Source organism: Mustela erminea, chromosome 7 (genome assembly GCF_009829155.1).
Source record: "Mustela erminea isolate mMusErm1 chromosome 7, mMusErm1.Pri, whole genome shotgun sequence".
NCBI lineage: Eukaryota > Metazoa > Chordata > Mammalia > Carnivora > Mustelidae > Mustela > Mustela erminea.
Window position 1 is genome coordinate 45950948 of NC_045620.1, and position 13113 is coordinate 45964060.

The 13113-nt window shown below is 40.9% G+C and overlaps 1 protein-coding gene across 3 annotated transcripts in view; it reads left to right on the forward strand.

Annotated features, from left to right (window-relative positions):
• The first annotated feature begins 3029 nt into the window (after nt 1-3029).
• KIZ (kizuna centrosomal protein) overlaps nt 3030-13113 on the forward strand; it is a 129281-nt gene continuing 119197 nt past the window's right edge. Inside the window, exons 1-2 of one of the 3 annotated variants that reach the window (XM_032351559.1) lie at nt 3030-3465; nt 11654-11716. In XM_032351559.1, the coding sequence (XP_032207450.1) occupies nt 3293-3465; nt 11654-11716 (236 nt within the window). In that variant the 5' untranslated portion in view covers nt 3030-3292. The remainder of the gene's footprint in view (nt 3466-11653; nt 11717-13113) is intronic. The other 2 variants (XM_032351558.1, XM_032351557.1) reach the window with 2 other exon arrangements.

Sequence of the window (13113 nt, forward strand, 5' to 3'; positions counted from 1 at the left end):
ATAATAATTAGTTAAGATGAGGTCATACTGATGGAAGGTGGGCTCCTAACCCAATATGACTAGTGTCCTTATAAAAGGAAACATTTGGAGACATGCATGCACACAGGGAGAAGACCATGGGAAAATGAAGGGAGAGATCATGATGATGCATCTGTGAGTGAAGGAATAGCAAGGATAGCCAACAAACCAGCAGAAGCTAGAAGAGAAGCATGAAACAGATTCTTCCTCACGGCCCTGAGAAGGAGCCAATCCTGCCAACACCCTGATCTCAGACTTACAGCTTCCAGAACTGTGACACAATAAATTTTTGTTGTTTAAGCCATGCTGTGTGCGGTACTTTATTATGGCAGCTGTAGCAAACAATCATAATATCCAAACAGCTATTGACTCAAATATATAGGATCTATTTTTAAAATGGCATTTATAAATAAAATTTAAATCATAAAATTCTAATTTCAACATATTTCTAACACCAATTTTCAATTCATCAATCTGCTTTTGAGTTTACAAAAGCAGCAGCTTCTTATGGTCACCCTAGGATCCATGACTATAAGGATAAAACACTGGCTTTCCTTGCTGTTTGTTTAGTGGGGCTCCTGGGGACCCATATTTAGAACTAAATTCACTGATTCCACACAGACTTCCAGACTTCCAGCTGCGTGACCTTGGCCAAGTCCCTTACCTAATCTAAATCCTTTTCTTCCTCTAAGAAATAAAGGGGTGACTAGATTCTAATTTCTACCTAAAACATTCTGTAGCTTATAGGAAGCCTTGCTGCTCCAGGCAGACTTGCTAGCCTGTAGTTCAGGTAAGTAAACACAGAGCTGCTTACAGAAATCAGCTCTGCTAATATAAAGGGATTTAAGAACAGTATTAAAAGACAGTACTCCGGCAAATTAAATATTCAAAGTGAAGAACACTGCATTTTGTTAAAAGTGTCAACATTTAGAATGCATAATTTTAGCATGAATACTCCAGAAATATTCACTTAGTTTGCTATGTTTTATTATTAATAAAGAAGGTCTTGCATCTAGATTCGTCATGTCCTTAGTAAATCAGCTATAAAATGCAAATTATAATTATTTTGAATTATCTATTTACTGTTTACTTATATTTACGTTTAGGCTCCCCTAAGATGGTCTAAAAAAATTTGAGATGCTAAGTAACTGCTTCATCTGCTTACTATGTGTATTTGCTGAAAATAATTAGTTATATAAATTGAGGGGTATTTTTTCCCTTAAAAAAACTTATCTCAGTGAGGATGAACCTAAATAAAATATGCTAAAAATATGCATAATTTTTGTCAATGTGGTGGGTAAAATGTACTTTGCAATAAAATCAACAAAAATAAACCTTATTTCATGACCACAGAATCTATTTGGTATAATGATTTACTATAACAAATAAAAAGCATAGCGTTAGTACTACCATTAGACCCAGGCAAGAGGACCCCTTCCTTGGTTCTATATATTGCAGGGACTGTTTTGGCCCTTTTTTGGCCATGCTACTCCATACAAGGCAAAGAGGCCTCAGGGCCAGGGTACATATCTGCCTGGAACTTACACATACACACACCCTTCTAGAACATGTTCCAGGTACATACAATGCTGACATTCTTTTCTCAGAGGGGCCCAAGCTCCTTTCCAAGGCCTGCAGAGACCTCTGTCTTGGATCAGTACTTCAGGGGTGACTATCTCTGGTTCCTCACCATTAGACTTGATGTGTGGCCAAAAGGAGGCTAAGGTGGGGATTAGGATAGAGTGGGCACTTGTGGGCTATAGGGAACACACACATCCCTGCCCATGTAGGAAGCTCCTCACAGTGTAGGACCAAGCCAGAGGTGGTAAATAAGAAGGTAAGTAGCAGAAGGAGTCACAGAACTAAATTCCCCTGTGGTTTTCCTGGTTCTTATGAAGGCACATTGGTCAAGGTAGGAGGAGAGAACATAGTTTATCTACAGCTTGTCAACATAAGTTGTAATTGTTTAATATTTCAACAGATAACACGAAGGCCTCCAAGTACTCTTGCCCTGGACCTGGAAAATATGAAGAACAGACTGAGTAACATCATGGAATTTTATATTGCCAACCTTTAAGTGGTCCATCTATCTTGCTAATGATCAATTATTCACCACCTGAAGTCACACCTTGCACATACGGATAAGTGAAATTAATGGCTGAGAAAAGAAACCAAGTGAAGAATAAGAGACCCAAGAAACTCTATACTGTATTTCCTTTTCTTCTGCTCTGTGGGTTTTGGAAGATGTTTTTCTTCGGGAAGCTTATTCTCCAAGATGATGGTGATGACTATAAAAACTCATGCTTACCATGTGTTGGGCCGTCTTATAAACACTACAACACATTAATGAGTTATTATAACAATGGCATAGGTGGGTCCTGCACTAACAGCCTCCCCTTTTACAAGAGGAAGTCTGGCCATCAAGAGGATGATCTGCCTGCAGTTACATAGCTGGGCGAAGGAAAAGCAGGCTCGAACCCAGGCAGTCTAGCTCCACATCCCTGCTGAAGAATTCTACAGGTGATTGCCCACCGAGCCACATCTGCACAAATGTCTGCTTCAAAAGCAACTTTTCCCTCCTCACCAACCAGTGATGTCACCTGCAGCATTAACCATATCCTTGAGTCAGCACGGACTTTCAAGCGAGAGGTTGTTGTACTGTCAGAGCTGAGCGCAGTTTCTTAGCATCCTGGGTTTTATCTTTTTTTGTGGTGTTTTGTTTTACTTCTAAGTGTGGTGGAAAAACAAGTTTAGCACAGTGCCTGCACTCAAAAATCCTGGAAGAAGGGAAGGAGAGGTGGTAGGAAGAAGGAGAGAATGCACCTTGGAAAATGAAAGTAGTTTGATGCCAAAGGCAAAAATGATCAGATGAATTGCTCCCGCCCAGCGGTGCTCCCTCAACTCCTCCAGCCTCTACCAAAGTGGGGAGCATAAGCAGGATCGGCTCCTGATTGGCCTTCGGTGGAGCTCCTTGCCTCGGGGAAGGCCAGGCTCTCTCCAGTGAGAATTCTGAAGGGTGAGGGGAAAGGGAAACGCCAGACTAGGGGCGGAGAAGCCTGGGAACCGCGCCCACACGCCCCCCAGATTCCCCTTCAGCAGCACCGGCAGAGAACCGCCAGCCTTCTTGGAGGCGGCCAGCCCAGCCTCACAAGACGTCCCGCCTCCTCCCCGCCCCTCCGCGGCGTCTGCCCCGCCTACCCACGCTGCCCCCGCCCCTACAGAGCCTCGGTTCCGCCCCCTGCACCGCGGCAGGCGCCCTGTTTACCCGCGGTGCATGGTGGGGCCGTCGCCTCAGACAACCCGTCGCCACCTCCCGGGTGGCTGTCCCTTGGCGGTGGGGAACGCGCACGGCGGCGGCATGCTTCCGTCCTCCACATCGGCAGCGCCTTTGGCGAGCCCCGAATACTACGAGAGGCTGGGCCGCCTCCAGGATCGGCTGCGGGACAGGTACGGCCTACTCGGGGCGGGGGCGGGGGCGGGGAGTGGGCCAGGCCGAGGGTCAGCCGGTGCCCTAACTCCGGTTCCTTTCCACTCCCCCCGCGGTGTTTCCGTGGGCCTGGATCCACCCACGACGCCACCCAAGTTCCAGTGGGGCCTAGAGGACAAAGTTTACCAAATACCGTGCCCCACTCTCCTTACTGGAGGTCTCCCGCCGGAAGATGCGGCTTCATCCTTGAGTTTGCCCAGAAGTGAGAGTGCGAGTTCTCCTGTCTGTCACTCTCAATCAAGCCTTGCGAATTTCTTTACTCCCTTCTCCACGCCTCCTTCCCGTTCTCTCTTCAAATTGTCATCCCACCCTGACAGCTGCACTGCATCAATGGTGACAGGTCCCGGAACGCAGGCGGGAGTGTGTGTGTGTGTATGTGTGTGTGTGAACATATGCCCTATTTAAAGAGATGAAATTTACAGAAGTCCAGCTTCCAGAGGGTTCATGATACTTTGAGACATGAAAGATGAGAGTCACTGAAAACAGCTAAGAGCACAGAGAGAAAATTATAAAGCAATTTACTATAAATAACCACATAAAAGATAAGTTATTGGAACTATTATTTAGCTGCTAAATTAATTGGAGTTGGAAATCTCATTAGTTGACAAGAAAGGAAACAGATATTTGGATCTCTTGATAAACAAAGCGTTTAATGAATGTTAAAAGTTACAAAATCATTTCAGTGAAGAGGAGAGCTTTGTGTGTTACAATTCTAAAATGACAATAATTACATGTCAGGTAAAGGCAGAAGTAAGTGGTTATGAAAAGGAATTATAGTCATCTTATCCTAGATTTAATTCTTGTCAAATATTTATAGAGCATCCACAACATGCCTCCTTAATTGTCCTCACTATATTTTACCCCTTAATCTTTTTCTGTACCCTATTTTCTTTCTGACACACTGCCACTTACCCACTCCAGGGACCTCTTTACCTCCAACTTTTTAAAAAAATCACTTCCTGCAGTGCCTTCCCTATGGCAACTATTGATTAACCCACTTCCTAACTTATATAATCTCTATTTTTTAAAAAAAAAATATTTATTTATTTGACAGACAGAGATCACAAGTAGGCAGAGAGGCAGGCAGAGAGGTGGTGGTGGGTGGAAGCAGGCTCCCCACTGAGCAGAGAGTCCAATGTGGGGCTCGATCCCAGGACCCTGAGATCATGACCTGAGCTGAAAGCAAAGGCTTTAACCCACTGAGCCACCCAGGTGCCCCTGTGATCTCTATTTTTATAGCACTGTAGGTAGATGGCTTAAGTGACTTGCTTCCTGCTTAGAGGGAGAATTCCAGGAGGACAGGAACCATATTTAGCTGGATCTTTAGCTGGTAATAGAGTACTTTAGGAGAGGAGGGGCTTGACAAATGTTTGTTGAGTGAATGGCAGAAATCCCAAAGCCAACCCATCCAGGATCCAGGAGTTAACGAATGTCTTATATACAAAACTGTTGCCACACATTGTCACTAAATCATTACAATTTTCTAGTCAACCAGGGAAAGGGAGCAGTATGGTATTTCAAAGACAGTATTAAGTGTCTGTACATACCTTATAATTAAAAGACAAGACACTGCTCTGTATATCAGCACACCTAAAGTACTTTTGACTCTGTTCTGTTAGAAGAGTAGGTTAGTTACCACCAGGCCTTTAGGTATTTGTATGTCTTAGCCCATGTTCTAATTTTAAAATGGGTTCAAATGGCATTCTTTTTGAACTAAGCTCATTATGAGTTATCATTTTTGCTCCATATGCTAGGAACACCTGGGTGCTTATAGTACTTATGGTATAGTAACTGTGTAATGATTAGCACTTACTTTATGTTTAACACTTAATGTTTTAACTTAAGTAAGATGAGTCTGTTGAAATTATATGAAGAATTCAAGTCAAATTTTATAGCCTATTCATGGTTCTGCATTTGGAGTTTTTAAAAAATTTTTAAGTTGGTATAAATCTGTTGCTGTGTGTATTCATCTTTCATTCCATTAAATTTTATTTTTTTAAGAGAGGAAGCAGGGAGGGGCAAAGGGAGAGAGAGAATCCCAACCAGGCTCCCCGTTGAGTGCAGAGCCCCACACAGGGCTTAGTCTCACTACCCTGAGATCATGACCTGAGCCAAAATCAAGAGTTGGATGCTTAACCAACTGAGCCACCCAGGCACTCCTTAATTTTCATTTTAAAAGTCCATAACTAATGCACAGTAAGTACAGAGGCAGATAACTCTGGATGCAGAGAAACTTAGGTTCTGCTCTACAATAGTTGTGCGACCTTGAGCAGGTTGTTCAGCGTCTTGAACCTTGGTTCTTCACCAGAAATGAGGAGCACTGAATTATATGTACACTAAGGCCACAGATTTGTTTTTTCTCTAGTAGAGTAATGAGCTTCAAATGAAAAGAGTTGAAAGCTGTAGTTTTGCAGAGCAAGTAATGAATATCATTGTTTGTATCCTATTTGAGTGTTTGAATGTACCTGCTTTTTTGTTTAGTTTAGTTTAGTTTTTTTTTTTAACCAATTACAGTGACCATAAGACTCTAAAACTTCAGAGTCATTTTAAAGGCCGCATCTCTGGGTCATCACAGCTGCTTTATCAGTCCAGAAATTTCCAGGGGTGGGAAATAAAAGCAATCTGCTTTTTCCTGGCCTTGTTAGAGCTGGCTCATTGCTGGTCTAATGTAGCTGGTCTAATAATGGGGTCTTTCCCTTGTAAGTGGTGTTTTTCTAGCCCAGATTGTCTCAGCTATAGTCACACATAGATGTACTTATACATTCTTAATTTTTTCCTCTTTGCGTGTGGTGTTTTCTCTGCACTCTGGTGAAATCAATCAGAATCTTAAAGAGCCTGCTGGAGTGACTTGTTTCAGTGTGTGTAAAGACACAAGCATGGTAGAAACATGTGAGTGGAATTGACTCTTACAATTACATAAAAACATCCCTTTAAAAGGCCCATTAACCAGCCCCAGTTCTTTCAATGCCAGTATTGATTCAGAGTGAGATATCATAACAGTCCAGAAATTGATTCTGAGATATTAGTTGAGTAAAGCTGAAGTTGGTATTGAGACAAAAACAGAATAACAAGTGGAAAAAGAGAAAAGCAAACCATTTGGCTATGCTCTTAAGGACCACCTATCTGAGTAAACCTTTAATTGGTCCAGGTTAGGGGTGCAGGTGACAGAAACCATGGGCTATGGGTATACATCCCAGGGCTGCGTGTTTAAGAGATTCTGAAATAGAGGTTTAGTATGAGGGGTTGCAAGATATTCCTCCCCATAAACCTTTCTCTGGGTTTTCATTAGGGTAAATATCTTGTTTTAAGTCTTACATTTAAGATAGAAAGGAAGGACAGCATTCAGAAGCTCTGCAGTGGGGATGAAGAGGTTGTGAAAAGGTCCTGTGTTGAAGAGTTAAGGAGGTGAACATCATGTCGGTAGTGGAAGGCCAGGAAGGCCAGTGGAAGATCAGGTCATGATCTCAGGGTCCTGGGCTCAAGCCCTGCATGGGGCTCTCTGCTCAGCGGGAAGCCTGTTTTTCCCTCTCCCACTCCCCCTGCTTATGTTCCCTCTCTTGGTGTGTCTCTCTCTGTCAAATAAGTAAAATCTTTAAAAAGAACTTGCTGCACAGGAGGTGATGGATTCCCCAAAAGACCTTTTGTCCAGAGGTCATAGGTGGATTTTCAAAATTATTTTGAATTAAATTAAAGCTTACAGAAAAGTTGCATGTATAGGACAAAGACTTCTAATATTCTCCTCACCCAGATTCCCCAACTCTTTTTTATTTTTTAAGATTTATTTATTTATTTGAGAAAGAGAGAGAGAGCATATGTGCAGAGAGGAGAGGGAGAAGCTGACTCCCTGCTGAGCAGGGAGCTGGATGCAGGTCTCCATCCCAGGACCCTGGGATCATGACCTGAGCCAAAGGCAGATGCTTAACGAACTGAGCCTCTTAGGTGCTCCCAGATTCCCCAACTCTTAACACTTCTTTATATTTTTTCTGTTTTTATCTGTCTGCCTGTCTAAAATCATTAGACTTTCCTGAACCATTTGAGAACTACAGATATCATACCCCATTACTCCTAAAAACTCAAGTGTCTATTTCCAAAAACAGTGATGCTCCCTGACATGGTTATACCTTATAGCTCTCCCAATGAGGAAGTCAACACTGATTGATACCAGTCCACAGACTCTAATCAAATTTTACCACATGCTCATTTTGCTAAGTGTCCTAAAACTGTCTTTTTTCTTTACTGGTTCAGGTTCCCATCTTTGTACCCATTTGCCATGTCTCTTCAGTCTCCCCCAGTCTGGAGCTATTCCGTAGTCATTCCTGACAGTTTCTAGAGTACAACTTTCATTCCAGTGGGTGATCCTCTAGCTGGATCTATCTAATGGTTACTCATGACCAGACTCTGATAACACTTTCTTGGCAAGAAAAGCACAGAAGTGAAGCATGACATTGAGGCACAAAGTCATTGACACACTTAAGGGTCTTTCTGTCTTTGTCATTTAATGACAGCTCACTGTCCATTCATTCTTCATGAACTAACTGTCCTATTAATCATAAAATCTTAGAAGAAGCAAAAGTGGCTAATAAAAATTTCTAACATGGAAGCAGTTGCCGTATTTCACTTCTCTTCTAAATTCACTCTTATTTTTAAATTTTCCTTTATTTAAATTCAGTAAATTAACATACAGTGTATTATTAGTTTCAGAGGTAGAGTTCAGTGATTCATCAGTTGCTTATAATACCCAGTGCTCATTACATCACGTGCCCTTCTTAGTGTCCATCACTCAGTTACCCCATCCCCTGCCCTTCCAGCAGCCCTGTTTGTTTTCTATAGTTAAGAGTCTCTTATGGTTTGTCTCCCTTTCTGATTTTGTCTTATTTTATTTTTCCCTCCCTTCCCCTATGGTCCTCTGTTTTGTTTCTTAAATTCCATGTCTGAGTGAAATCATACGATATTTGTCTTTCTCTGACTTACTTATTTCGCTTAGCATAATACCCTCTAGTTCCAGCCACATTATTTCAAATGTCAAGATTTCATTCTTTTTGATGGCTCAGTAATATTCCATTTCACGCACGTGTGCGCATGTGTGTGTATCACTTCTTCTTTATACATTCATCAGCAGTGGACATCTGGACCCTTTCCATACTTTGGTTATGTGGACATGGATGCTATAAACACTGGGATACAGGTGCTTTTTGGATCACTGTTTGTGTCCTTTGGGTAAATACCTAGTAGTGCAGTTGCTGGGTTGTATGGTAGCTCTATTTTTAAATTTTTGAGGAACCTCCATACTGTTTTCCAGAGTAGCTGTACCAGCTTGCATTCCCACCAATAGTGTAAGAGGGTTCCCCTTTCTCTGCATCCTTGCCAACATTTCCTGATCCCTGAGTTGTTAATTTTAGCTGTTCTGACCAGTGTGTGTTATTTCATTGTGGTTTTGATTTGTATTTCTCTGATGCCAAGTGATATTGAACATTTTTTCATGTGTCTTTTGGCCATTTGTATGTCTTCTTTGGAGAAATGTCTGCTCATGTCCTCTGCCCATCTCTTGACTGCATTTTTTGTTTTGGGGGTGTTGAGTTTGATAAGTTCTTTATGGATCTTGGATTCTGGCCCTTTATCTGACAAGACATTTGCAAATATCTTCTCCCATTCTGTAGGTTGTTTTTGGTTTTGTCGACTTTTTCCTTTGCTGTGCCAAAGCTTTTTATCTTGATGAAGACCCAGTCGTTCATTTTTGCTTTTGTTTCCCTTGCCTTTGGAGATATGTCTAGCAAGCAGTTGCTGCAGCCAAGGTCAGGTTGCTGACTGTGTTCTCCCCTAGGATTTTGATGGATTCCTGTCTCACATTTAGGGCTTTGATCCATTTTGAGTTTATTTTTGTTTATGGTATAAGAACCTCATACAGGAATTCAGCAAGGTGGCAAGATATAGAATCAATGCACAGAAACCAGTTGCATTTCTATACACTAATTCTGAGACAGAAGAAAGAGAAATTAAGGAATTGATCCCATTTGCAATTGTACCAAGAACCATAAGATACATAGGAATAAGCCAAACCAAATAGGTAAAGGATGTGTACTCTGAAAACTATAGAATACTTATGAAAGAAACTGAGGAAGACACAAAGAAATGGAAAAACATCCATGCTCATGGATTGGGAGAACAAGTATTGTTAAAATATCTATGCTACTCAGAGCAATCTACATGTTGAGTACAACCCCTATCAAAATACCATCAACTTTTTTTTTCACAGACCAGGAACAAATAATCCTAAAATTTGTATGAAACCAGAAAAGACACCCAATAGCCAGAGGAACATTGAAGAAGAAAACCAAAGCTAGAGACATCATAGTTCTGGACTTCAGGTTATATTACAAAACTGTAATCATCAAGGCAGTATGGTACTGGCAAAACAAAACAAAACAAAACAAAAAAAGATCAGTGAAACAGAATAGAGAACCCAGAAATGGACTCTCAACTCTATGGTCAACTAATCTTCAACTAAGCAGGAAAGATTATCCAATGGGACAGTCTCTTCAACAAATGGTGTTGGAAAAATTAGACAGCCACTTTCAGAAGAATGAAACTGGACCATTTTTTTACACTTTACATAAAAATAAGTTTACTCTTACTAATGACAACGTAAATATGTGTGTGGTGTTACCACTTAAAAAATGGTGTCTCTACGATTTCTTTTCTTTGGGTTCTTTTTTCCTTTTTTAAACATAGGCACAGCCTAACTAAAGAATAGATTATGTTCCTCAAGCTAAGATTTGGTGTTTGGATTTTGGACCCCGTTTTCCCCTTAAAAGAATTTGGTTAGATGGTTGTTTCCGTTCTAGATTATGCTAAGCAAAGAAATTTACTTAACTTCTAATGTAGCTAATAGAGTAACTTTTGAGATTTTTTTTAAAGGGAAAATATATTTGAAGAAAACACAAACTAATAATTAAGAGCTCCCAAATGCGACATGGGCTCAGCCCCTTTCCCTCAACAGGCCACCTGAGGTCACCTTCTGTTGGACTCCTTGTCTTTGATTCACGGTCTTTTTTTTTTTTGCCCCTGGCATTTTTCTTGCAGACTTATATAGTTTTTCTTTTGAACTTTAGTTAATGTTAATTTAGATTAGCAATTTGGCTTCAGATGAAGCTGGTACTTTGGTGGTGGAGCACAACCTCCTGTGGTTACCCCCACCCCATGGCTAAACCCCCCAAGGGCTCTTTCTGGAACTGGGATGGCTAGTCCCATTCAGCTGTTTTAACCACCTAGCCCCTTGGTTTTGACTGTTGTTAGCTCCCCTGCTGCTCAGTTTCCCTTACCTCTTAACAGGCTTGGGTGTACAGATGTGCAGGGTAAGCTTTGTCCTCTAACTCACTAGCAGCACTCGCCTGAACAACACAAGCTAAGTCTTTATTGGAACTAGCTCCAGGTAGTAGCAGTCAGTGACAAATCATGGTGATGTCACAAATTTATATAAAGAAACCCCTCCAAATTTGAAGTAGTACTGTTAGGGGACTTGGTCTTCATTAACTGTGAATGGAGCTAGGTGCACTTTTCAGAGACTTGGCTCTTCCAGGCTTGCCTGGCTAGGAGCAGAACAAGCCACCAGTTTGCAGTCCAATGTGGATTTGCGAAGTATGTTGTCTTGACCTGGTGGAATCCCCATCTCTCAAATGCCACTATCACAGAAAAATCTGGCCATAGTATATTTTACATATTTATCTTGTTTATTGTTTGTTCTTCCCTCTAGAAAGTCAGTTGCCTGACAGCAGAAGTCTTTGTCTGGCTTGTTCACCATGTTAGTCTTTAGGCCTAGAACGGTACCTGATTCATCACGGCACTCAAGAAATACTTGTTGAATGAATGAATCTGCTTTCTAGTCTTTTCTTAGTGCCTTTCTCTCATTTACTTTGAAAATCTTGTTCTTTTTGCTTCATACTGGTATCATTCTGCTTTTTAGATTTCCATGGCAACTGCCAAATATTTTTGTGTCTTGAGTTTCAAACAGCTGGTATTTTCTGCTTTTTAGAAAGACCAGAGAAGCATTCTCACAAAGGTGTAATTTCAAAAGAGATCATGTTCTAAATCCAACTGCCTATTACTTATCAGCGTAACTTATTCATAAAATCTTTTCTTTGTATATTATAGTGAAAAAAAGAGACTGGACCTGGAAAAGAAGCTTTATGAATATAATCAATCTGATGCATACAGGTAAGATGTAACAGTGATAATAGTCTTTAAGCCAGTTGGCGGGTGTTAATCAATAAAAATGTAACCCTAATGTACATTACAGATACCATAATTGCAGTACTTTTACTGTTCTCTTACATCTAATGTGTAATCATTTCCAGTAAACACTGAAATTTAATATAACCACTATCAAATGTAGGAATAAATTTTGTTCAAATTTGTGTAAGATAAAAATTATTTTACTTTCACCGTTTGGTACTTGTGGTATTTCAGGAATCTATTTAACTTGCATAGCTGAAGAATAAGATGCATTATATAGTCTTTTTTTTTTTTAATCACAATTTAAATACATTGAGCCTGCATATTGATTAAGGCATAATGACTGTAGCTGGCTTTTCAACCAACTGTTGAAAGCATGATGTCTCATTTGTTCATGGATATTTGACAATGCCTGTGAAAATTATTATGAGCAATGGATAAAATACTGGTTTATTCTAATATGAGGAGCCAACTTTTAATATTTTTAATTCTGTTTTACAGAAACTGAACTTCATCCTTAAGCCAAGTGTGTGGTATTACCTCCAATGTTATTCATATGAAAAATTTCTGGCTATGATAGCATTGATTTTGTGATTTAGTCACATGATAATACAAGTGAGAAATGAAAACATGTCATTCAGAAGTGAGAGAAAACCTTAAAACCAAACCGCCCATCAGGTCCATTTGTTTCTTCATATGGTTTTGGGATTCAGTGGACTTCCAAGGATACCAGTCACGGTGGACAGAGATATGTCCCCATTATTATTTTTTTTTTAAAGATTTCATTTATTTGACAGAGAGAGAGAAATCATAAGTAGGCAGAGAGGCAGGCAGAGAGAGATAGGGGAGGAAGTAGGCTCCCTGTGGAGCAGAGAGCCCGACATGGGGCTCCATCCCAGGATCCTGGGATCATGACCCGAGCCGAAGGCAGAGGCTTTAACCCACTGAGCCACCCAGGCGCCCCTGTCCCCATTATTTTTAAAAGAAACAAAAAGCCAGTGAGATGGTGCAAGAAATAGCAATGGTTGTGAATGCGATGGCCTCAGAAGTGGGCCCAAGTCTGAGAACATCTGTGGCAGCTGCCATTTTGTAGCTCTGCAGCTAAAGGGGTGGCCAAAGAGATGGAGACTTTTCCTGCAGCCTATTCCTGGCTTTCTGGGGATCTTTATCAAGCTATCAGTTTGTCAAGTTGGTTCCCCTCTCTTACTTAGCCTCTCATTTCCTGGAAGACAGAGGGAATGATTTGCTAAAAATGTACTTTTTTGGACTGCCTGACAGAATAAAAATCCAAATTGTCTAACATGGCTGTTTAAATCTCGTCCCTCCTCCCTGTCCAGAAGGCAGAGCCTGAGACAGGGGTTTGTGAGTAGATGATAGTT